General features: G+C 54.0%; 1 protein-coding gene across 1 annotated transcript in view; it reads left to right on the top strand.

Annotated features, from left to right (window-relative positions):
- Positions 1–24,449, top strand: part of FBN3 (fibrillin 3) — a 47,620-nt gene that overhangs the window by 2,289 nt on the left and 20,882 nt on the right. The window contains exons 4-23 of the mRNA XM_064637195.1: positions 1,008–1,235; positions 1,345–1,470; positions 4,063–4,191; positions 9,675–9,800; positions 10,185–10,310; positions 10,588–10,710; positions 11,656–11,781; positions 11,867–11,992; positions 13,023–13,145; positions 14,808–14,930; positions 15,945–16,070; positions 16,547–16,669; positions 16,981–17,103; positions 17,500–17,661; positions 18,134–18,202; positions 18,882–19,007; positions 19,133–19,258; positions 20,431–20,580; positions 21,373–21,444; positions 22,677–22,802. Coding sequence (XP_064493265.1) covers positions 1,008–1,235; positions 1,345–1,470; positions 4,063–4,191; positions 9,675–9,800; positions 10,185–10,310; positions 10,588–10,710; positions 11,656–11,781; positions 11,867–11,992; positions 13,023–13,145; positions 14,808–14,930; positions 15,945–16,070; positions 16,547–16,669; positions 16,981–17,103; positions 17,500–17,661; positions 18,134–18,202; positions 18,882–19,007; positions 19,133–19,258; positions 20,431–20,580; positions 21,373–21,444; positions 22,677–22,802 — 2,559 coding nt within the window. The remainder of the gene's footprint in view (positions 1–1,007; positions 1,236–1,344; positions 1,471–4,062; positions 4,192–9,674; positions 9,801–10,184; positions 10,311–10,587; positions 10,711–11,655; positions 11,782–11,866; positions 11,993–13,022; positions 13,146–14,807; positions 14,931–15,944; positions 16,071–16,546; positions 16,670–16,980; positions 17,104–17,499; positions 17,662–18,133; positions 18,203–18,881; positions 19,008–19,132; positions 19,259–20,430; positions 20,581–21,372; positions 21,445–22,676; positions 22,803–24,449) is intronic.

The raw sequence follows: 24,449 nt of genomic DNA, 5'->3' as shown, positions 1-24,449 counted from the left end.
GTGCTGCAGCCATGGGGGTCCCTTCCTTGTCAGCATATTCTGTGAATGGCTCATTCCTGGGCAGTTTGGATGATTCCCCAACCAAAGCCACTCCAGGGAGTATGTAAAGCCAGTCCCAGAGGGTGCCAGGGTGGTTTCTACCATGTGAAGCCAGTCCCAGAGAGGGTGCCAGGTGTGGTTGGTGAACAGCCCATTCCTGGGCAGTTTGGATGATTCTCCAACCAAAGCCACTCCAGGGACCCTGTGAACTCAGTCCCAGAGGGTGCCAAGAGTGGTTTGTGAACCTGGGCACTGTTTGGAGGATGCCCCAGCCAAAGCCACTCCAGGGAGTGTGTAAAACCAGTCCCAGAGGGTGCCAGGGTGGTTTTTACCATGTGAAGCCAGTCCCAGATGGTGCTGGGGTGGTTTTTACCATGTGAAGCCAGTCCCAGAGAGGGTGCCAGGATGGTTTTTACCATGAGAAGCCAGTCCCAGAGAGGGTGCCAGGATGGTTTTTACTGTGTGAAGCCAGTCCCAGAGGGTGCCAGGATGGTTTTAACCATGTGAAGCCAGTCCCAGATGGTGCTGGGGTGGTTTTTACCATGTGAAGCCAGTCCCAGAGAGGGTGCCAGGGTGATTTTTACCATGAGAAGCCAGTCCCAGAGAGGGTGCCAGGATGGTTTTTACCATGCAAAGCCAGTCCCAGAGGGTGCCAGGGTGATTTTTACCATGAGAAGCCAGTCCCAGAGAGGGTGCCAGGATGGTTTTTACCATGCAAAGCCAGTCCCAGAGGGTGCCAGGGTGGTTTTTACCACACAAAGCCAGTCCCAGAGGGTGCCAGGATGGCTTTTACCATGAGAAGCCAGTCCCAGAGAGGGTGCCAGGGTGGTTTTTACCACACAAAGCCAGTCCCAGAGGGTGCCAGGGTGATTTTTACCACACAAAGCCAGTCCCAGAGGGTGCCAGGGTTGGTTTTGGCGGCGGGTGGGCGCCTCAGGGGGGTCTCTGAGCCCTGCTGTGCCCCCCAGACGTGCGGGTGGAGCAGTGCTACATGCGCTGGGACGAGGACGAGTGCACGGAGCCCCTGCCCGGCAAGTACCGCATGGACATGTGCTGCTGCTCCGTGGGCTCGGCCTGGGGCAGCGACTGCGAGGAGTGCCCCAAGCCGGGCACCGGCGAGTTCAAGGCCATCTGCCCGCGCGGGCCCGGCTTCGCCAACCGCGGGGACGTGCTCTCGGGGAGGCCCTTCTACAAAGGTGAGCGGAAAGCTGGGAAAAGCGCCTCGCTGTGCTCTGCCCGCCCGCCCCGGGGGCTCTGGGCTCAGAGATACCCCCTCTGTGAACCTCTGCTCTTCTCCACCCTCAGATGTGAACGAGTGCAAGGTCTTCTCTGGGCTCTGCACTCACGGCACGTGCCGGAACACCATCGGCAGCTTCCGGTGCATCTGCGGCAACGGCTTCGCTCTGGACGCCGAGGAGAGGAACTGCACGGGTAAGGGACCCCCTCTGGGCCACCCCTTGCCCACCCTGCTGCCTTTGGGGGTGCTCAGCGTGGTGGTGCCACCCAGGGGGGTGGTGGCACTTGTTTTAGGGACGTGGCGAGGAGCCAACCATAAGCAGAAGCATCGAGGCCAGGAAAGGAGGCGGGACGGGGAGAAGTGGTGGATGCCCGTCCTTGGAAGTGTCCTTGGACAGGGCTTGGAGCAACCTGGGATAATGGAAGGTGTCCCAGCCCATGGCAGGGGGTGGAATGAGATGAGCTTTAAGGTCCCTCCCAGCCCAAACCAGTCTGGGATTCCATGATCCTTTGACACCTCTCCTCCTTGGATTTTGGTGCCAATTAATGTCTCTCGTGCCTCCAGGGAGCCTGGAAAGCTGCAGCCTCAGGCAGTGCTCTGTGGCACACACACCAACCCCCAGCACCGACATGGGGTCTCAGGGGGTCCTTCAGGGCACCAGGATGGGGGGTTCTCACCCATGGCTGGGTGTGGAACTGGATAAACTTTAAATCCCCTTCCAACCCAAACCGTCCCGTGATTCCATGAGGCTCCTCCTGCTCGTGGGGTGAGGGATGAGCCCTGCCCCAGGGAGACAGCTTGGCTGCTGTCCCTCCCTCCAGGATGAGGAGTTCCCTGCTCTGCTGGCTCAGACCTGCCAGCCCCTGTGCACTGAGTTTGAGCTGAAATGAGTGTTTGAAGACCAGTGCTGAGTTTAGTGGTGCTGGTGGCCTGTCCTTCCTCCACTCCCTGGTGGAGGAAATTATTTATTATATAAATAATTCTCTGGGCAATTTTGAGTAGAGAAAGGTAGAAAGCAGCTCTTTAACTGTAGTAACTTTGGTGCACAAGGGTGTGTTGCACACACACACAGTACAGGCCTTTACAATTTTTATAACACCATCTAATTCTAATATTTGGATATCACCTCCTTGGTTACACCGTCTGTCCCATCCCTTCAGCCCCCCCTCCCAGAGCTGAGTTGGTGGTCCCAAAACACCCACCCCTTCATCCCCATCCTCCTCATCGTCATCTCTGTCCTTCTTGGAACATCTTCAGGGCTTCTGAGTTGTTTTGACTTGGCTCTGTCAAGCTCTGTCTTGTTCTGAGCACATTTTCACAACAAGGTGGGTTTTTTCCACCCTTGGAATCCCCAACAGGGGATGTTAAACAACACCTTTGGAAACCTGGCATGGAGGTGCTGGGCTAAAAGTGCTGGAGCTGTGCTAAAACCTATGTAATAGAAATAATAATAATAGAAATAATAGTAATAGAAATAATAGTAATAGAAATAATAGTAATAGAAATAATAGTAATAGAAATAATAGTAATAGAAATAATAGTAAGAGAAATAATAGTAAGAGAAATAATAGTAAGAGAAATAATAGTAAGAGAAATAATAATAATATAAATAATAATAATATAAATAATAATAATAATATAAATAATAATATTATAAATAATCATGGCTAGGCTTTGTGAATGAAGATCTGGGGAGGGCTCTACCCATCTTTGTTCTGTTCCCCACACTTCTCTTGCAGTTGTCTGAGAACAAACACCATGTCTGTGGTGCTCCTACACTGGCTTTCAGGTAGAATTCCTTCTGCTCTAGCAGAGTATTCTTGCCAGGATTTTGCCAGCAATGGAGAGCAGAGTAACACCATGGTAATTTGAGCAGTCTGACTTAGCTCCTTTCTTCTTACACAAGGTGATGATGACTGTATCGTGAGGGTCTGAGGGTTCCCAACAGTGCACCACAAACTCGTGAAATTAATATAAATAATAATATAAATAATAATAATATAAGTGATAATAATATAAACAATAATAATATAAATGATAATATAAATGATAATAATATAAACAATAATAGTATAAATAATAATAATATAAATAATGATAATATAAATAATAATCATAGAATCATAGAATAGGTTGGGTTGGAAAAGACCTTCAAGATCATCAAGTCCAACCCCTGATCCAACTCCAATTCCTATATCATGGCACTAAGGGCCACGTCCAATCTCTTTTTAAAAACCTCCAGGGATGGTGAATCCCCCACCTCTCTGGGTAGGCCGTTCCAATGCCTGATAACCCTCTCTGTAAAGAATTTCTTCCTAACATCTCACCTAAACCTCCCCTGGCAGAGCTTGAGCCCATGTCCCCTTGTCCTGTTGTTGGTTGCCTGGGAGAAGAGACCAACCCCCCCTGGCTATAACCTCCCTTCAGGGAGCTCAAGAGAGTGATGAGGTCTCCTCTAAGCCTCCTCTTCTCCAGACTAAACAACCCCAGCTCCCTCAGCCTCTCCTCACAGCACTTGTGCTCCAGTCCCTTCCCCAGCCTCGTTGCTCTTCTCTGGACCCGCTCCAGCCCCTCAATATCCTTCCTGAACTGAGGGGCCCAGAGCTGAACACAATACTCCAGGTGTGGCCTCACCAACGCAGAGCACAGGGGAAGGATCACTTCCCTGCTCCTGCTGGCCACACTGTTCCTGATGCAGGCCAGGATAATATAAATAATATAAATAATAATATCAATAATAATGACAGGCTGCAGATTTTGAAGGCAGTGTGTCCCTCTCTCCACAGACATCGACGAGTGCCGCATCTCGCCGGACCTGTGCGGCCACGGCACGTGCGTCAACACCCCGGGCAGCTTCGAGTGCGAGTGCTTCGAGGGCTACGAGAGCGGCTTCATGATGATGAAGAACTGCATGGGTAAGTGAGGCTGAAAAAAAAACCCCTCAGAATTAAGAGCTTTTTGTCTCTAAGCAGCCAGGTGTTTATTCACCCGGCGCCGGGCGAACTCGCTCGAAGGCGCCTGTCGTGGTTTGAGACCCTCAGAAATCCAGTTTCCAAGTCCAAGCCCCCCCTCCTGCAATTTACTTCAGTGTGAGAGGTTTTTCCAGACATAACACAACTCAGTATGGGGGGGGAAGGGAATTATATTACAATTATTACACAAATAAATACTATAATACGTTATAGACACAATTCTAACTCTCTCTCCTATGGTAAAGCAACATTTAGATCGAGTCCCTCCTTTCCCTCCAGTGAAAGCTCAGAAGGAAAGAAGGAAAGATCCTTTCCACTTTCAGGGCAGCAGTGTCTCTCCTCTTCAAAGCAGCAGTTGTAGCTGGAGTTGGCACAGCTGAAATCTCTCTCTCTCCATCACACACAAGGGGGTCTCTTCTCACCCCTCAGCCCTTCAGCTCCAACTGAAGGTCTCGCCCGTGGGCTGCCAGCAGGGACAAAATTCACTTCCCCATGGTCATATCACAGAATGCAAGACATCCCATGGAAATCCCTTCCTCTAGGGGTCGAGTTCCCTCGAGTCAGAACATTTAGGGCAGCTCTCAGCTCAGTCTTTGCCCCCAGTGTCCTCCCAGAGCTCCTTTGCTCTGTCTCAAACTGCCAGCGTGGCAGCAGGGTGGGGGGCAAGGCAGTTTAATACTTCTTTTCTGGTCTGGGGTGATCTGTTTTCATTTTGCAGGGGTGCTGATTGGGTCAACACCAAGAAACCCCCCCCCCTGGAGTTAACCACTTTCCAGCTTCAGAGGAAAGCCCTTTTTAACCTAGGCCAGCACCGATGCAAAAATCAGGGGATTTATACAGTCTGCATACATGATTGCAACATTTTAACATGGATATTCACATGATTACAACATCTAATCATACATACTAATAATAGGCAGGGTCTGGGTGGAGCTTAGGGTGGTGCTTCCCAGTTTTTTCTCTTGGCACTGGGTGTTGGTGCTGGTTCCAGCCTTCAGCCTCAAATCGGGGACCTGTTTCTCTTCCTTCTCGCTTTGACCTCCTCACCTTTCTGTTGTTAACATCCTGACTACTGGAGCTTGCAGAAACCCTTGGCTCTAAGCCCTTTTCTCCCAGTCAGATGCCTACCCTGTCTTAATTTATGACCTCTAGGTTGATTGTGTAGCATTTCCAGCCTTCTTCTTGTGATTAGGTTTGGGTCCAGCGAGCAGAACAGAACGAGTTCTTCAGCAGCACAGGCAGAGCAGGTGTCAGGGGGGGTTTCTCAACAGAGCAAGATCCCTCAGTTAACTCTTTTAGGCCTTGCTCTCGTTTCAAAAGGACCTGCCCTTGGCCAGGAGGAGGGGGTTGACCCTGGCTGGGTCTCTCCCTCCCCTTGGAAATGGGGAAGAGGAGGGGAAAGAACTGGAGAAGGATTCGTGAGCTGAGATAAGAGCTGGGAGAGGTCACCCACTGATCACCACCATGGGTAAAACAGAGTGGGGATATGAGTAAAATTTATTAATTATTTATTAGTGAAATTTATTAATTATTAATTGATTAGTTAAATTTATCTCCCTCCCCTCAGCAACCAGGGAAGAGGAGGGGAAAAATCCGGTGAAGGATTTGTGAGTTAAGAGCTGGGAGAGGTCACCCACTGATCACCATCACGGTGGGCAAAACAGACTCAAGAGTGGGGATATTGGTTACATTTATTAATTATTTATTAATTTATTAGTTAAATTTATCTCCCTCCCCTTGGAAATGAGGAACAGGAGAGGAAAGAACCGGCAAAGGATTCGTGAGCTGAGATAAGAGCTGGGAGAGGTCACCCACTGATCACCATCACAGTGGGCAAAACAGGCTCAGAGTGGGGATATTGGTTACATTTATAAATTATTTATTAATTTATTAGTTTAATTTATTAATTATTTATTAATTGATTACTTAAATTTGTCTCCCTCCCCTCGGCAACGGGGAAGAGGAGGGGAAAGAACCAGCGAGGGATTCGTGAGTTAAGAGCTGGGAGAGGTCACCCACTGGTTACCATCAGAGTGGGAAAACAGGCTCAGAGTGGGGATATTAGTTAAATTTATTAATTATTTATTAATAGTTAAATTTATCTCCCTCCCCTTGGCAACGGGGATGAGGAGGGGAAAAAAAGGGCGAAGGATTCGTGAGCTGAGATAAGAGCTGGGAGATGTCACCCACTGATCACCTTGTATTTCCTTCTTCATCTTGTGCTTGTTCATGTCCTTGAACCAAGTCCATTCTTCTTCATTTCATGCTCCTCTTCCCTTGGACCTTCCCCTGCCCCAGACCTTGGCCATTCACCTTCCTCTCCTTTCAGCCCCCGGCAGCTGGAGCTCGAGCCTGGCACTGCCACTGAGCTGGGCCAGGATCCATGCCTGGTGTTTTCATTCCTGCCACCTTTCTCCTGGGCACTGGCCAGTGGCTGGTGGAGCTGTGCCAGCCCAGCAGCTTGGACTGGGTGTTTGAGAGCTCCAGTTCTCTCCCCCACTTGGCCTTTTTACTTTCCGTGGTGTCTCATCTCCTTCCCCTTCTCAGCCACCTATTATTGATTTGGCCACTGATGAATTCAGCCACTGGAAGGTGTCCCTGCCCCTGGCAGGAGGCTGGAGCTGAATGATTTTTAAGGTTCCTTCCAAACCAAACCATTCTGGGATCCTGTGGTTGTTTACATATTCCCCACTCTAAACACCCCCCATCTCCACCCATTATTAACCTCACGTGGTCAACCCTTGCACTAAACCATTTTCAAACACCCTGGCAGATGAGCAGACCTGTTATTTCCACTCCTGTATTAGGAGATAAATTAAACTTCTGTCTTTCTAGCACTGCTGTCATGGTCCATCCTCCAGCCACGTGTCATTATTAAATCAAATTAAATCAAATGCCTCCCCTGGCAGGAGGACATGGAGATACACCTTGCTGAGCAAGAGGTCCACCAGGAGATGGATTGTGTCTCTTCCAGCTCAGAACCTTGCTGATTCATCCTGGTTTTTTTGGGCTCCTTTCCACTGAATCTCTTCTAAAATGTCTCTCAACCTGGTCTCACTTTATGTGATATTTAAATATCACTGGGTGTGATATTTAATCTACACCTTTCCTTGGGCTCTGCAGCAATTCCATACCAGCCTCAGCCATGAAAGAGGTCCCTGCCCAGCTCCCCAGACATTTTCAGGGATTAATTCCTTCCTGAGAAGTTCTGGTAGACCATCCACACACTCTCCTGCCCCACTCACTTTTCAGTTGTAACTGTAAAAGCTCCTTTCACCTGCCCAGCTCATGGTCCTTTATCCTCAGATAATTCTTTACAGCTCCTCCCATCCACCTCGTGCTTGTTTTTACTCTGTCAGAGTCTCATCTGTTTTCAATTTAATAATTCTTGTTTGGAGCTTAAAAAATCCCATCAGTGACCTCAGTACCTCAGTTCTTCTCCAACAGCTCAGCCAGACTCTTGCTGTCCTCTAATTCCTGGCATTCCATGTTCTTTTCCTCGTCTGTCCAGCCAGACTCACTTGTCTCACTGACCTACTCTTGATGTTCTGCTTTGGCTTGGACTTTCAAACCACTTCAGCCCTTGGTGTGATTCAACACCATTTATTTATTTTTCATGTTTTATTCTCTGTGTTCTTTGAAACCAATCCCTGCCCTGCCACTGGCCTGGGGTTTGTTTTTTCCGTGCAGGTTGTGGTGTGGGTTCCCACAGCTCCCACTCATCATATTCCTCCTCCTCCTCTGAGACACTGAGACTGTCACAGTCCCCACCAACAACCTGCTGGCTCCTTGCAGCAGTGGGATGTCTAATATCTTTATATATAAATTGTTCTTTATTTATTTAAAGCTCGTTGTTATCTGCTCATTATTATATTATATCCAACTCCACCTTGTCCTTGAGGTGACAGGGAGCTGAGTCACCTCACCCCCAAAGTGACATTATGGCCTTTCCTCTGCTCCAGGATTCACTTTTTCCCACCTCTGTTTGCCTCCAGCCTCCTGGGGGAGGAATTCTTTCCAGCCTGTGGCTGTGGCTGACAACAAGGGCAGGGGAAATGCAGCCTGGAATTCACCAGGAATAGGCTCCCACCGTGGAGAACCCGAGGCACAGCTGCTGGGGGGTGTCTGATAAGGACCTGTCACCCCCATTTTTGGGTGGATCCCAGTCCCTTGTAGCTGTGGATAACCTGAAGATCCCATCAGAGTGTTTTATCCAAGGAAGGTGCAATATTCCCCTCTTAATTTCAAGTTCAGAATCTGAAAAATAAACACCTGAGAAGAAACTGGGTTCTTCCCACACATCCAACCTCCCTCCCTGTCTCTGCTGGCACTGAGGGGTTTCTGGGAGAGATTTTTAGCTCCCTCAGCTCCTTCCTGTTGCACCCAAAGGCTTTGTGCTCTCAATTCACATTTCTCAGGGTGCAGCTGTGGATGAATCCTCTGAGCACTTCCAGGGAGGCTTCCCTGGTTTTTTTACCCTCTTCCTGTCACTGCAGGACATCTCCAGTCAATTCTAGGGGTATTCAAGAACCCAAAATCTTTTGATTTTGACAAACTCCATTCTGGGACCAGAATAAAGAACCTCATCCTCAGACTCCTCTTCCAAAAGTTAAAGGATCAGATTCATCCCAGCACTTGCCCTTTCCAAGGAATGTGACTGTGAAGCACATAAAGACTTGCCTGGACAGCATCTTAGAAGATCACAAAGAACCTTCTCCAAGGTCTCCCTCCATGGATAATCCACTGATAACAAGGCTCCAGACTTTTCATCTCCTCCTTGTGTTGTTTTTTTGTTTCCAGCCATCACCACTTCACCATTCCAGGAGTTTCCCTTGTTTGGGTTTTCCAGCCTGGCATTTATAAACTTTTCTGTCCCTTTTGGTTTTTATTTTTCATTTTGAACGGATCCCGTCTCTCTCCCAGCAGTTTCACCTATTCCAGGGATTTCTCCAGTTCCTTGTAAATTCCATCTTTTTGGTCCACATGTGATTTTTTCCCAGCAATGTGGGGGTTGTTTCCTACCCCCCTGTGTGACACTGGAGCTCAGGAGGCTCTTCCCAAGAAGGTCTGTTGGTGTTCTATCAAACCAACCACACGTTTTCCAAGGAATTCTTCCCCTGCTGATGGGATTTGTGAAAATGTACTGGGATGGGGGGGCTGGGAATTATCCTCCTAGTCCTTGCTGGCTCAGCTGCACAAAGCTAATAATGTCCTTGCTCCTGATGTCCCACTTTATGTCCTGCTGAGGTCAAGGTTGTGATTTCAACCAGGAGTCCACCGGACTCACCCAATCCCGGGTGATTTTGGGATATCCCTGTGTTTTTTGGGATGTCCCTCTGGTGGTGGGGACTGTGCTGCTGGCACCAGCACTGCCCTGTGAGCTGGAAAACCCTCTGGAAGGGGACAATTGGTGTCGTTGTGTGCAGATATCAACGAGTGCGAGCGGGACCCGCTGCTGTGCCGGGGCGGGATCTGCATGAACACCGACGGCAGCTTCGAGTGCATCTGCCCCCCTGGCCACGAGCTGACAGCTGAGGGCAACACCTGCATAGGTGAGAGGATGGAAACCTGTGTCACAGCGAGGGGAATCACCCAGGGAAGCTCAGGTCTCGTGCCGGGGGTACGAATGTCTTCTTCCCTGGGAGCGGCCGAGACCAGGTTGGAGCAACCTGGGCTGGTGGAAGGTGTCTCTGCCCATGGCAGAGGGTGGAATGAGATGATCCTTAAGGTCCTTTCCCACCCAAACCACCCTGTGATTCCATGATACATGGTTAGAACACCCTCACCCAGGAGGGACCATTTTGCTCTGCTGTTCACTGAGCACCGACCAACAGGGCAACGACAAACTCAGTTTGGAGACCCCGGGGTGGGCACCAGGGGATTCCCAGGGTGGGAATCAGCCCAGCTGGCTGCTCCAACTGCTCTTCCCCCCCCAGATATCAACGAGTGCTCCCTCAGTGACAACCTGTGTCGCAACGGGCGCTGCGTCAACGTCATCGGCACCTACCAGTGCTCGTGCGACTCGGGCTTCCAGGCCACGCTGGACAGGCAGGGCTGTGTTGGTGAGTCCTTCTCTGTGCCAAAGAGTCATTCCAGGACCCCAGGATGAGCCCAGAGCCCTCCTGGTGTCTTGTCTGTTATTTATAACGCTCAGCGGGGCGTTGGAGGGTTGGACAAGGGGGAACTTCCTGGTTGAGTGACGGCCAAATCTGCCGGTGAGGAAGTGTGGGTGGCTGTGGCTGGGGGGAAGGCATTGGTGTCCTCTTCAGCACCTCTGCTGCGAGGCACATACCCCAACCCACGACCCAAACTGCTGCCTGACCTGTCCCTTGTCCCCAGACATCGACGAGTGCACCATCACCAACGGGGGCTGTGACACCCACTGCTCCAACTCAGAGGGCAGCTACGAGTGCAGCTGCAGCGAGGGCTACGCGCTCATGCCAGACAAGAGGTCCTGTGCAGGTCAGTGCCCATGCCAGACAAGAGGTCCTGTGCAGGTCAGTGCCTGTGCCAGACAAGAGGTCCTGTGCAGGTCAGTGCCCATGCCAGACAAGAGGTCCTGTGCAGGTCAGTGCCCATGCCAGACAAGAGATCCTGTGCAGGTCAGTGCCCGTGCCAGACAAGAGATCTGTGCAGGTCAGTGCCCGTGCCAGACAAGAGATCTGTGCAGGTCAGTGCTCATGCCAGACAAGAGATCTGTGCAGGTCAGTGCTCATGCCAGACAAGAGATCTGTGCAGGTCAGTGCTCATGCCAGACAAGAGATCTGTGCAGGTCAGTGCTCATGCCAGACAAGAGATCTGTGCAGGTCAGTGCCCATGCCAGACAAGAGATCTGTGCAGGTCAGTGCCCATGCCAGACAAGAGGTCCTGTGCAGGTCAGTGCCCATGCCAGACAAGAGATCTGTGCAGGTCAGTGCCCATGCCAGACAAGAGATCTGTGCAGGTCAGTGCCTGTGCCAGACAAGGTCCTGTGCAGGTCAGTGCCTGTGCCAGACAAGGTCCTGTGCAGGTCAGTGCTCATGCCAGACAAGAGATCCTGTGCAGGTCAGTGCCTGTGCCAGACAAGAGGTCCTGTGCAGGTCAGTGCCCGTGCCAGACAAGAGATCCTGTGCAGGTCAGTGCCTGTGCCAGACAAGAGATCCTGTGCAGGTCAGTGCCTGTGCCAGACAAGAGGCCCTGTGCAGGTCAGTGCCCACCTCAACCCTTGGAGGTGCTGCCCCAGGCACCTCTGTGGCTGCTTCAGGGCGAGGGAGTCTCATTTTTGAGCCCGTTCCCCAGGGGTGATTTTCCTGTCCAGCCCCTCTCACGGGCTCCCAGAACTGCAGGATCTGGAGCAAAGCCCCTCCTGTGCCTCCCTCCTGGGCTTCCACAGTCCTGTTTACCTTGGCAATGGTCTCCCCTCTCTAGATATCGATGAGTGTGAGGATAATCCTGACATCTGTGATGGTGGGCAGTGCACAAACATCCCCGGCGAGTACCGGTGCCTCTGCTTCGACGGCTTCATGGCATCCCTGGACATGAAGACCTGCATTGGTGAGGACTGTGGTGGATGCAGGAAGGGATGCAGAGGGTTGCCCCAGAGTCCCTGTGGTGTTCCATGGTTCTTTTCCTCCTGCAGATGTGAACGAGTGCGACCTCAACCCCAACATCTGCCTGCACGGCGAGTGTGAGAACACCAAGGGCTCCTTCATCTGCCACTGCCAGCTCGGCTACTTCGTCAAGAAGGGAACCACAGGGTGCACAGGTGGGGCCTCAGCAGACCTGGAGCCTTCCCAGACAGCTCCCATGGCTGCCACGGAGAGGGCACCGTGCCTGGGGTGTTATGTGGGGGATGCTGTGGGCACCCAGGGGTGTGGCTGTGCTGGGAGCAAATCCTGGGCAGGCAGAGGTGGCCAGGAAGGCAGGGTAGAGACAGGAACTGACCTATTTCTAATTGAAAGCCAAGCCAGGGGCCTGCCCTTCCTTTTACATCATTTTCCAGGGCTGAGCACAAGAAATGCTCCCCAAAATGCTGAGGTTCCCCAAAATGTTGAGGTTCAGGCTCCTGGGATCCATTGGTATCCATGAGCAGGATCAAAGCTGGACCTCCTCCTGGGCAGAGGTGGCCAGGAAGGCAGGTTAGAGACAAGAACTGACCTATTTCTAGTTGATAGCCAAACCTTTCTTTTTGCATCATCTTCCAGGGCTTAGCACAGTTCAGCTCTTCAGCTCAGGGGTCCAACTCCAGGCAGCCTGTTCCCCAAAATGCCAAGGTTTAGGCTCCTGGGATCCATTGGAACCCAAACCCAGGAACAGGATCATATCTGGACCCCCTTCCTGGGCAGTCAGAGGTGGCCAGGAAGGCAGGTTAGAGACAAGCACTGACCTATTTCTAGTTGATACCCAAGCCAGGGGCTGCTCTTCTTTTTGCATCATTTTCCAGGGCTGAGCACAGCTCAGCTCTTCTGTTCCCCAAAATGCTGAGGTTCAAGCTCCTGGGATCCATTGGTATCCAAACCATGAGCAGGATCATAGCTGGACTCCCTCCTGGGCAGTCAGAGGTGGCCAGGAAGGCAGGTTAGAGACAGGAACTGACCTATTTCTAGTTGACAGCCAAACCTTTCCTTTTGCATCATCTTCCAGCTCCGGGGTCCAACTCCAGGCAGCCTGTTCCCCAAAATGCCGAGGTTCAGGGCTCCTGGAATCCATTGGAACCCAAACCCAGGAGCGGGACCATGCCTGTCTGCTCTCTCCTGCCCTGGGAGAGCTGAGCTGGGTGTCCTTCCTCCCCGCAGACATCGACGAGTGCGAGATCGGGGCGCACAACTGCGACATGCACGCCTCTTGCATCAACGTGCCCGGCAGCTTCAAGTGCAAGTGTCGCACGGGCTGGCTCGGGGACGGGCTGAAGTGCAACGGTGAGTCCTCCCCCGGGAGAGGGAGCTCCTGGGGGCACCTCTGAGGGCTGGGCTAAGCTGGCTCGTGGGCTGAGAGCACCAGGAGTTGGATGAAGAGGGAGCTGGGGGGGCTCAGCCTGGAGAAAAGGAGGCTCAGGGGGGACCTTGTGGCTCTCTGTCACTCCCTGCCAGGAGGGGGGAGCTGGGGAGGGTCGGGCTCTGCTCCCAGGGAACAAGGGACAGGAAGAGGAGACTGAGGGGAGAGCTCACTGCAGTTACAACTTCCTCGGGAGGGGCAGAGGAGGGGCAGGGACTGAGCTCTGCTCTGGGGGGACCAAGGACAGCACCCCAGGAATGGCTGGAGCTGTGTCAGGAGAGGTTCAGGTGGGATCTCAGGAAAAGGTTTTTCCCCCAGAGGGTGGTTGGGCACTGCCCAGGCTCCCCAGGGCAGTGGGCACAGCCCCAAGGCTGCCAGAGCTCCAGGAGGGTTTGGATGATGCTCTGAGGGACAGGGTGTGACTCTTGGGGATGGTTCTGTGCAGGGCTGAGGGTTGCACTGAGTGATCCTTGGGGGTCCCTCCCAACTCAGGTGGTTCTGTGGGTCACTCTCTGTGACTCCCTGCCAGGAGGGGAGAGCAGGGAAGGGTTGGGCTCTGCTCCCAGGGAACAAGGGACAGGAAGAGGAGGCTGAGGGGAGACCTCACTGCAGTTACAGTGCAGGAGGGGCAGACCCTGAGCTCTGCTCTGGGGGGACCAGGGACAGCACCCCGGGAATGGCCTGGAGCTGTGTCAGTAGAGGTTCAGGTGGGATCTCAGGGAAAGGTTCTTCCCCCAGAGGGTGGTTGGGCACTGACCAGGCTCCCCAGGGCAGTGGGCACAGCCCCAAGGCTGCCAGAGCTCCAGGAGGGTTTGGATGATCCTCTCAGGCACATGGGGCTGGGCCTGTGCAGGGCCAGGAGTTGGACTGGATGATTCTTGGGGGTCCCCTCCAACCTGGCATGTTCCGGGATTCCATGACAAGAGGAAGCATCCCTTCCCAGGTCTGGTAAAACCCATTCCCAGGGCTGACAGGACCCATTCCCAGGGCTGGTAGCACCTGTTCCCAGGGCTGCCATTCCAAAGGCTGGCAGAGTCTATTCCCAGGGCTGGTAGAACCCATTCCCAGCGTTGGCAGGGCCCATTCCCAGGGCTGGTAGAACTTCTTCCCAGGGCTGCCATTCCAAAGGCTGGCAGGACCCATTCCCAGGGCTGGTAGAACCCATTCCCAGGGCTGGTAGAACCCATTCCCAGGGCTGGTAGAACCCATTCCCAGGGCTGGTGCAGCACCCATTCCAAAGGCTGACAGGTCCCATTCCCAGGGCTGGTAGAAGTTCCCTCGGGGGAAGTTTAGGTTGAAAATTAGGGAAATTTTATTCATGGAGAGGGTTGTCAAGCCCTGGAAGGGGCTGTCCAGGGAGGTGGTGGAGTCCCCATCCCTGGAGGGTTCTCAAAGCCGTGTAGATGTGGCACCTGGGGCCACGGGCGAGCGTCGTGGTCACAGAGGCCGGAGAAGCTCCCGGAGATCCGTCGGAGCCTCGCGAGCACCTGGAAAACCTCCTGGACCATCCCTGAGCCCCCAGAACTGCCCAGGCTCGAGGGGCAGGGCCGCAGGCAGAGCCCTGACGGGGTGTTCTCCCTGCCCAGACCTGGACGAGTGTGCAACCGAAGAGCACAAGTGCAACCTCAACGCCAACTGCGTGAACACGCCCGGCTCCTACCGCTGCGCCTGCCGCGAGGGCTTCAACGGCGACGGCTTCTCCTGCTCAGGTGAGGCCACGGGCAGCAGGAATGTGGCCTGGGACGTGGAATTTTATCCCAGTTATGCCCCCAAAAATCCCCCACTTTGACAAGGGCACTGGCAGTTTAAGTGTAGACGATGGATGGACCTGCATGTTTGAAGGCTTTTAATTGAAAAGTCGTCGTGAAAGGGGTGGTGGGGTGTTCTCATCCAAGCTGCAGCAGCTCCAGGGGGGTGTTTAAGCCCCTCACAGCTCGTTATGCAGATGTAACAAGCCTTAAGTAAAAAACCTTTAGGGATTGTTATTTCTCACAGTTCCAAGTCACTGGATATTCCCTGGAGCTGCTCTCCCAGGCAAAATAACTCCCTGATCCCAAGCCATTTTGCTTCCTTTTTTTTTTTCCCTACTGCTTCAGCTCAAAGAGTGGTTTGGAATATTTAATTTTGCTTCGTGTTATCGCAGCTTTACTTGAAGAAACAACCCCACTGGAGGAATTCCTCCTGGGCAGACACGTCATTCTCTTTTCTGAGCTGCTTTCCTTCTCATCCTTCGCCCTCTTCCCCGCCAGCCTGGCTCAGCACCCTGGGGTGTGTGTCTGGGCTTCCCCCAAAATCCACTTACACCTCAGATACCTTCAGCAGGGATCCCCCACCCCCTCAGCAGGGATCCCCCACCCCCTCAGGAGGTGGTTGGGGAGGATCAAGGCAATGAGGAGAACTGCAGCCCCATCGCAGAAGAGGGGTTGAGGGTTGGACTGGATGATTCTTGTGGGTCTCTTCCAACTCAGTATGTTCTGGGATTCTGGGATTCTGTAATCTAAGCTGCCACAGGAGCATCTTTCACAAGGTACTTGCTCAGTCCAGAAATGTTTCCCTCTGCTGCAGTTTATGTCCCTGATGAATGGGAGGTTCCACGGGACAAGATCAGTCTCCTCCAAGAGCTGGGACAGGGGTGGGATGGGCTTGTGGGAATGCTGAGGGCGAGTTGAGGGAGGTGCCACGTGCTGGGGATGCAGTGTCAGTGTCCTGCTGGGTCTCTCTAGACGTGGATGAGTGTGCAGACAACGTGAACCTGTGTGAGAACGGGCAGTGCCTCAATGCCCCCGGCGGGTACCGCTGCGAGTGCGAGATGGGCTTCAACCCCACCGAGGACAGCAAGGCCTGCCAGGGTGAGTGCCCGGAGTTCTGCCCAGCTCAGTGCCCACCTCCCTTCTGTCCTTCCCTCTCCACTGCTCTGTCACCACCCAGCCCATTGCTAAGGCCCCCCATCACCTGGTGGTGCAAAGCTCCTGAGCTTCCAGCTGGCAGGAGTTGGTCCCCAGCCTTCAGAGGGGTTGGGGTAGGCCAAGGGTTCCTGAAAAATGTGGGCAGGGGTGAGAGGAGAGGGCATTGATGCAACATTCCTGCAAAATGTGGGCATGGGTGAGAGGAGAGGGCATTGGTGCAACATTCCTGCAAAATGTGGGCATGGGTGAGAGGAGAGGGCATTGAGAGCAGTCCTGCTCACCCAGGAGGTGGTGTCCCATGGCACCAAAAGCCATCCTGAGATGGGTCACCCACAGCAGGGCCGTGGTGGGACAGGAGAAGCCTGTGCTGGCCCTGCCCCTGGCACACCCTGAGTGCCCAGCTCTGCCTGTTTTTGCAGACATCGATGAGTGCACCTTCCAGAACATCTGTGTCTTTGGCACCTGCCAGAACCTGCCCGGGATGTTCCGCTGCGCCTGCGACGATGGATATGAGCTGGACAGGAGTGGAGGCAACTGCACAGGTCAGGGCTGCTGGGAGAGGGGCACTGCTCTGGGTGGCACCAGCAGCCTAAAGCCAGCTCAGTGTCCCTGGGGGACCCTGGAAGGGGGACAGGAGGGACAGCTCAGTGTGGCTCTGCTCCTTTCTGCTGCCTCTGGGAGGGTGGTGGGAGGTGGGACAAGGCAAGGCCCGTTTCTGGAAGGGGTTTGGTGACCATCCCATGACAATCCTTAGGAACCCCAAGGTGTGGATGTTCACCTGCAGAGCTCAGGGCTGTGGTTTCTGTGCCAATCTTCACCCTGTTTTTCACTCTGCACCCTTCCATCCTTTCAGACATCAATGAATGTGCAGACCCTGTGAACTGCATCAACGGGCTCTGCGTCAACACCCCCGGCAGCTACTTGTGCAACTGCCCCCAGGACTTTGAGCTGAACCCCACCGGGGTGGGCTGTGTGGGTGAGTGGGGACCTGCATGGGGGGCCTTCTTGGTGGTCCCTCAGAGCTGGAACTGGCCACTACCAGGCTGGCTGACCACCAGAAGAAAAGGAGCCATCTCCTGTTGGGCCTGGCCCACCTTGTGTCACCCATGTGGGTGCTCTGCTTCTTGAAGAAGTTATTCCAGGGAAGCTCTGGGGCTGTTCTTATTCCCTGGAAGTGTCCAAGGCACTGTTGGACAGGGCTTGGAGCAACCTGGGCTGGGGGAAGGTGTCCCTGCCTGTGGCAAGGGGTGGAACTCCATGACCCCCAAGGTCCTCCCAGCCCAAACCAGTCTGGGACCCCGTGATTCTGTTCCTCCTGTGCACACAAAGTTTGCTGGAGGGGCTCTGCTCACCCACCCCTGTCTTTGTGCAGACACCCGTGTCGGGAATTGCTTCCTGGACACCCAGGACCGAGGAGATGGGGGGATCTCCTGCAGCGCAGAGATCGGAGTCGGGGTCACTCGGGCCTCCTGCTGCTGCTCCCTGGGCCGTGCCTGGGGCAACCCCTGCGAGCTGTGCCCTCCAGCCAACACCAGTGAGTTGGGCAGTGCCTGGGGGGAACTTGGGAATGCGGTGGATGGACAGCAGGGAAGGGAGACAGGGGTGCTTCCCTATGGATTCTCTACTCAGGGAGGGGCTCCTGGGTCCTGGATTTGCTGGGGAAGCTGAGGGAGAGGGAGGCAACCCTGTGCAGGGCCAGGCAGGGCAGGGGAGGGATGAAGTGGGGTGGGGGAGACCCGGCTGGTTGTGCCTTGTTGGGATTCGGGTTGGGATCCTTCATCCCTAGTCTGGTGGGGGATGTGGAATAACCCTGTTATTCCAGCAGGCAGGCAGAGCCAGGAGGGATAATTTGGCTTGGCAGGCCATGGAGGTCAGGCTACTCCCTCTGCCACCACCCCCACCCCCGTGGCCTGTTTTTCCCGAGTTTCTCCCGCTTCTCCCTCCCCCTCCTGTTTCCTGGGAGCCCCCCCATGAGCTCGGGACCCCTCTGACTGATTTTTCCACAGCTGAGTACAAGACCCTGTGCCCTGGAGGGGAAGGATTCCGGCCCAACCCCATCACTGTCATCCTGGAGGGTGAGTTATCCTGTGCCCCGTGCCCGGGGTGCTGGGGGAGCCCAGCCCTGTGAGGGCACTGCCGGGTGCCCACCTTGAATCACAGAATCATAGAACCAGCTGGGTTGGAAGGGACCTCCGAGATCATCAAGTCCAACCCTTGATCCAGCCCCGCTGTGGTTCCCAGCCCATGGCACTGATGCCACATCCAGTCTCAGCTTAAAAACCTCCAGGGATGGAGAATCCACCCCTTCCCTGGGCAGCCCATTCCAATGGCTGAGCACCCTCTCTGGGAAGAAATTCTTCCTGATCTCCAACCTAAACCTCCCCTGGCACAGCTGAAGACCCAGCCCTCTTGTCTTGCTGATGGGAAAAGAGACCAACCCCCCCTGGCTCCCCCCTCCTGTCAGGGAGTTGTAGAGAGTGAGGAGGTCTCCCCTGAGCCTCCTCTTCTCCAGGCTGAACAGCCCCAGCTCCCTCAGCCTCTCCTCACAGCACTTGTGCTCCAGTCCCTTCCCCAGCCTCGTTGCTCTCCTCTGGACCTGCTCCAGGACCTCAATGTCCTTCCTGAGCTGAGGGCCCAGAGCTGGGCACAGTTTGGATGTGCTCTCCTGGGATGAGCTCCTGCTCCGGGAGGTGTTGGGATGGACCCTCTGGGGTGCCAGGCAAGCCAACACCTCCCTCTGCTCTCCCTCCCCAGACATCGACGAGTGCCAGGAGCTGCCAGGGCTGTGCCAGGGCGGCAACTGCGTCAACACCTTCGGCAGCTTCCAGTGCGAGTGTCCCCTCGGGTACTACCTCAACGAGGACACGCGGATCTGCGAAGGTACCGGGCCCCAAAATCAGGGAAAATCCCTTCTCTGGGCTGGTGCCCAGCCTGCCTGACCCCATGTTGTGCCCTCTCCCTCCGTGCCCGCTGGTTTGACCCCCCACTCGCCCTGTTTTTGGCAGATATCGACGAGTGCTCTGCCCACATCGGGATCTGCGGCCCTGGCACCTGCTACAACACCCTGGGCAACTACACCTGCGTGTGCCCCCCCGAGTACATGCAGGTCAACGGAGGGAACAACTGCATGGGTACGGCAGGGGCTGGGCCATACTGGGCCATACTGGGCCATACTGGGCCATATGGAGATGGGGTGGCACTGCCCAGCCTGTACCTGGGCCTGGCGCTGGGCTGGGGGCTCAGGGGGGGCAGCACAAGGGCTGGGAGTGACCAGTGGGACCCACTGCCAGGGCTGGTAGAACCTCTTCCCAGGGCTGCCATTCCCAGGGCTGGCAGGACCCATTCCCAGGAGTGGTAGCACCTGTTCCCAGGGCTGCCATTCCAAAGGTTGGAATGGCAGGACCCATTCCCAGGCCTGGTAGAACCCATTCCCAGGGTTGGTAGAACCTCTTCCCAGGGTTGCCATTCCAAAGGCTGGCAGGACCCATTCCTGGGGGTGGTAGAACCCATTCCCAGGGCTGGTACAGCACCCATTCCCAGGGTTGGCACAGCATCCATTCCCAGGGCTGGCAGGACCCATTCCCAGGAGTGGGAGCACCTCTTCCCAGAGCTGCCATTCCAAAGGCTGGCAGGAGCCATTCCCAGGGCTGGTAGAACTCATTAAAAGCCTGACAATTTCCATTCCCAGGGCTGGTACAACCCATTCCTAGGGTTGGCAGAGCCCATTCCCAGGGCTGACAGGACCCATTCCCAGGAGTGGTAGCACCTCTTCCCAGGGCTGCCATTCCAAAGGCTGGCAGGACCCATTCCCAGGGGTGTTAGAACCCATTCCCAGGGTTGGCACAGCATCCATTCCCAGGGGTGGTAGAACCCATTCCCAGGGCTGGTAGCACCTGTTCCCAGGGCTGCCATTCTAAAGGCTGGCAGGACCCATTCCCAGGGCTGGTAGAACTCATTCCCAGGGTTGGCACAGCATCCTTTCCCACGGGTGATAGAACCCATTCCCAAGGTTGGCAGTGCCCATTCCAAAGCCTGACAGTTTCCATTCCCGGGATGGTAGAACCCATTCCCAGAGCTGGCAGGGCCCATTCCCAGGGCTGGTAGCACCTCTTCCCAAGGCTGGTAGAACCCATTGCAAAGGCTGACAGGTCCCATTCCCAGGGCTGGCACAGCACCCATTCCAAAGCCTGGCAGGTCCCATTCCTAGAGCTGGTAGAACCCATTCCCAGGGCTGGCAGGACCCATTCCCAGGGCTGGCAGTGCCCGTGCCAGGCTGGGAATGCTGCCTGTGCTGCCTCTGCAGACATGAGGAAGAGCGTGTGCTACCGCAACTACAACGACACGTGTGAGAACGAGCTCTCCTTCAACATGACCAAGAAGATGTGCTGCTGCTCCTACAACATTGGCAAGGCCTGGAACAAGCCCTGTGAGCCCTGTCCCACCCCTGCCAGCCGTAAGTCACCTCATTCCCTGCTGTCCCCTCGCTTTTCCAGGGATTCTGATGCCCAAAAGCCAGAAAATAACTCCCTAAAACTATTTTGGAAGCAAAAAGCACTCGTTTATTCCAGGCTGGATGCACAGGAATGTTTTCCCAAGTGTGCATCCTGAGCTATACAGGAGTTAGATCTTTGTACTGTCATCTAATTACAATATTTTTATAATACTTTATGCTTTCTATTGTCATTTAATTGCAATATTTGGACATCGCCTCAGCTGTTACACCCACTTCCAAAACTGTCCCTCCCATAACACCACCCCTGACACACCTCCCAAATTTAACCCAGAGGTCTCAAAGACCCTTCTATCTTCTTATTCCTTGGTCTTTGGCACAGTATCATCCATCCTGGAATGGTTTCAAGGCTCCTGGAGAGCTTTGCCTGGTTCTTGTCAGAGGTTGTGGGTCTTTCACAGGCAGAGAAACCCCCTTTCCTCCTTAAAATCCCTGTCTGTTGAGATCCTGAACAAAGAATGTTCAACAACAGTTTTAGAAACTTTGTCTCAAGGTACTGGCAAGATAAAGGTGCCAAAAAGCTGGACTAAAACTTAGATAATGTGGATTTTAAGGCTAAAATCCCATGCACTTTGGGGCACAGCCACTGCCAAGAGGAGGGGGACAAGGGAGAACACCCTGTCACCCTGTGACTCTGTGCTGAGCCCCTCCTGCCTGGCACACCCCCAAATCCAGCCATGGCTGGGCCTTCTGTGCCCACTGGGCACAGCCCTGACCTCGGGGTTCCCGTTCCAGCCGAGTACCAGATCCTGTGTGGGAACCAAGCCCCTGGATTTATCATCGACATCCACACGGGGAAGCCCATTGGTGAGTAAATAATCCTTCCCTTCCCCTTTCCCTTTCCCTTCCCACAACTTCCCACAACTTCCCAAACCTTCTCTTCTCAAACCTTCCCAAACCTTCCCTTCCCAGAGGATATCCCTGTCGAGGGTGGTGGTCTCAGTCTGGTTGAGAGTGGTGGTCTCAGTTCTTCTCTGGATCCCACCAGTGGTAAAAAAGTCCCCAGACTCCAAGATTATATATCCTCCAGTTCAGGCAGGAATGCCCAGTGCCTCCCTCAGGGTGGGGAGTTCCACACTGGGTGTGAGGACAGGAGCACCCTCCTGTCTCCCAGGCCTCTGAACACCCAGTTTATGGCCTGAGGAGTCAGGGCTGCTCTGGGCAGAGGGTGTAAATGGTCTGTTGATAACAGTTTCTGGGCAATGGCATGGAAGGCTGTAGAATGCCCAGTTTTGGGTTGCACCCATGCAGTGATGAACTGGTCCCAGCTGTTCTAACCAGGACAGAGCTGCAGGGAGGCTGCTTGCTCCAAGCCCACTGGAAGAGGAGCTCAACCTCCTCTCCCCTTCATAGAATCAGAGAATCAGCTGGGTTGGAAGGGACCTCCGAGATCATCAAGTCCAACCCTTGATCCAACCCCGCTGTGGTTCCCAGCCCATGGCACTGATGCCACATCCAGTCTCAGCTTAAAAACCTCCAGGGATGGAGAATCCACCCCTTCCCTGGGCAGCCCATTCCAATGGCTGAGCACCCTCTCTGCAAAGAAATTCTTCCTAATCTCCAACCTAACCCTCCCCTGGCACAGCTTCAGACCCAGCCCTCTTGTCTTGCTGCTGGTTGCCTGGGAAAAGAGACCAACCCTTATTTATGTGTTTGCTGACATAAAGAAATAGGATGGAATACTGGGAAGGACATAGGGACTTCCTTGCTTTCGAGCTGGTTGCCAGGGAAAGGCCTAAATCAAACCATCATGGCAGGGCAGCGCTTTCCAGCCAGGATGGTCATGGAAGACTCTGTGTGTGTCTGTGTGTGTCTGTGTGTGTCTATGTGTGTCTATGTGTGTCTGTGTGTGTCTCTGTGTGTCTGTGTGTGTCTCTGTGTGTCTGTGTGTGTCTGTGTGTGTCTGTGTGTGTCTGTGTGTGTCTCTGTGTGTCTCTGTGTGTCTCTGTGTGTCTGTGTGTGTCTGTGTGTGTCTCTGTGTGTCTCTGTGTGTCTCTGTGTGTCTCTGTGTGTCTCTGTGTGTCTCTGTGTCTGTGCAGATATTGATGAGTGCAGCGAGATCCCGGCCATCTGCACCAACGGCGTCTGCATCAACCAGATCGGGAGCTTCCGCTGCGAGTGCCCCATCGGCTTCAGCTACAACAACATCCTGCTCATCTGCGAAGGTAACGGGGGGCACCCAAAGGTGGCACCCACCAGGGAGAGGGCTGTGGGACAGAGCCTACGTGTTCTCACGTCCTGGGATCTTTGGGGTGTTCTGGGCAGGGCCAGGAGTTGCACTCCATGATCACAGAATCATGGAATCAGCTGGGTTGGAAGGGACCTCTGAGATCATCAGTCCAACCCTTGATCCAACCCCGCTGTGGTTCCCAGCCCATGGCACTGATGCCACATCCAGTCTCAGCTTAAAAACCTCCAGGGATGGAGAATCCACCCCTTCCCTGGGCAGCCCATTCCAATGGCTGAGCACCCTCTCTGGGAAGAAATTCTTCCTAATCTCCAACCTAACCCTCCCCTGGCACAGCTTCAGACCCAGCCCTCTTGTCTTGCTGATGGTTGGCTGGGAGAAGAGACCAACCCCCCCCTGGCTCCCCCCTCCTGTCAGGGAGTTGTAGAGAGTGAGGAGGTCTCCCCTGAGCCTCCTCTTCTCCAGGCTGAACAGCCCCAGCTCCCTCAGCCTCTCCTCACAGCACTTGTGCTCCAGTCCCTTCCCCAGCCTCGTTGCTCTCCTCTGGACCTGCTCCAGCCCCTCCATGTCCTTCCTGAGCTGAGGGCCCAGAGCTGGACACAGCACTCCAGGGGTGGCCTCACCAGCGCTGAGTCCAGGGCAAGAATCACTTCCTTGGACCTGTTGGCCACCCTGTTCCTGAGCCAGGCCAGGATCCATTGGCCCTCTTGTCCCCCTGGGCACACTCTGGCTCCTGTTCAGCTCCCTGTCCATCCCCACTCCCAGCTCCCTTCCTGCCTGGCTGCTCTCCAGCCCCTCTGGCCCAGCCTGGAGCTGCCAGGGGTTGTTGTGGCCAAAGGGCAGGACCCGGCCCTTGGCCTGGCTGAACCTCATCCCCTTGGAATCAGCCCAACTCTCCAACCTCTCCAGGTCCCTCTGCAAAGCCCTCCTGCCTTCCAGCAGATCAACACTCCCCCCCCAGCTTAGTGTCATCTGCAAATTTGCTTGATCCCTCCCAGCTCAGGGTGTTCCACAATTCTATAAATCCTTGAAATCTTCATTTTCCGCCTCAGTGGTCGGATAAAAAAATGCTGATTTACATTCACGTTCTTGATTTTCCCCTTATTCTGTGTTTTGTTGTTTTTTTAAAAAAAAAAAGTTTGCAAACAGCAGCCTTTCAAACTAAAATTCCCCTTATTTTTTAATCACAAAGCAACAGGAAATGGTTGAAAATCCACCCAGATTGGAGCAAACCAAGGGTTAAAGCTCAGCTGACTGCACTGAGCCCCTCCAGCCCTCCCAGGAGTTTCCAGCAGTGTTGGAGATGCTAAAACTACCCTGATAACTTTTCTAATTAATTGGTTTCATTAATCATGAGCGGTGTAATTGCTCTTGTGGGAACAGACTTTGGGAAAAATCACCCAAACGTGAAGTTTTGCTAAACCAACCTCGACACACTTGGGTGACCAAAGCCTTGGGGGAGGGAAATACTGCTGAGGACTGGACACCAGGAATGCAGAATTTATGGACCACAAGGACATGTTGCAGAGAGCAGAAATGAAGCAGGAACTAATAAAGATAATTCAGCATTTCTGTCTGGGAAAAAGAGAATAAAAAGGCTGCAAATGTGGGCACGAGAAGCGAG

Source organism: Pseudopipra pipra, chromosome 27 (genome assembly GCF_036250125.1).
Source record: "Pseudopipra pipra isolate bDixPip1 chromosome 27, bDixPip1.hap1, whole genome shotgun sequence".
Taxonomy (NCBI): domain Eukaryota; kingdom Metazoa; phylum Chordata; class Aves; order Passeriformes; family Pipridae; genus Pseudopipra; species Pseudopipra pipra.
This window is presented reverse-complemented; position numbering and strand designations above follow the sequence as displayed.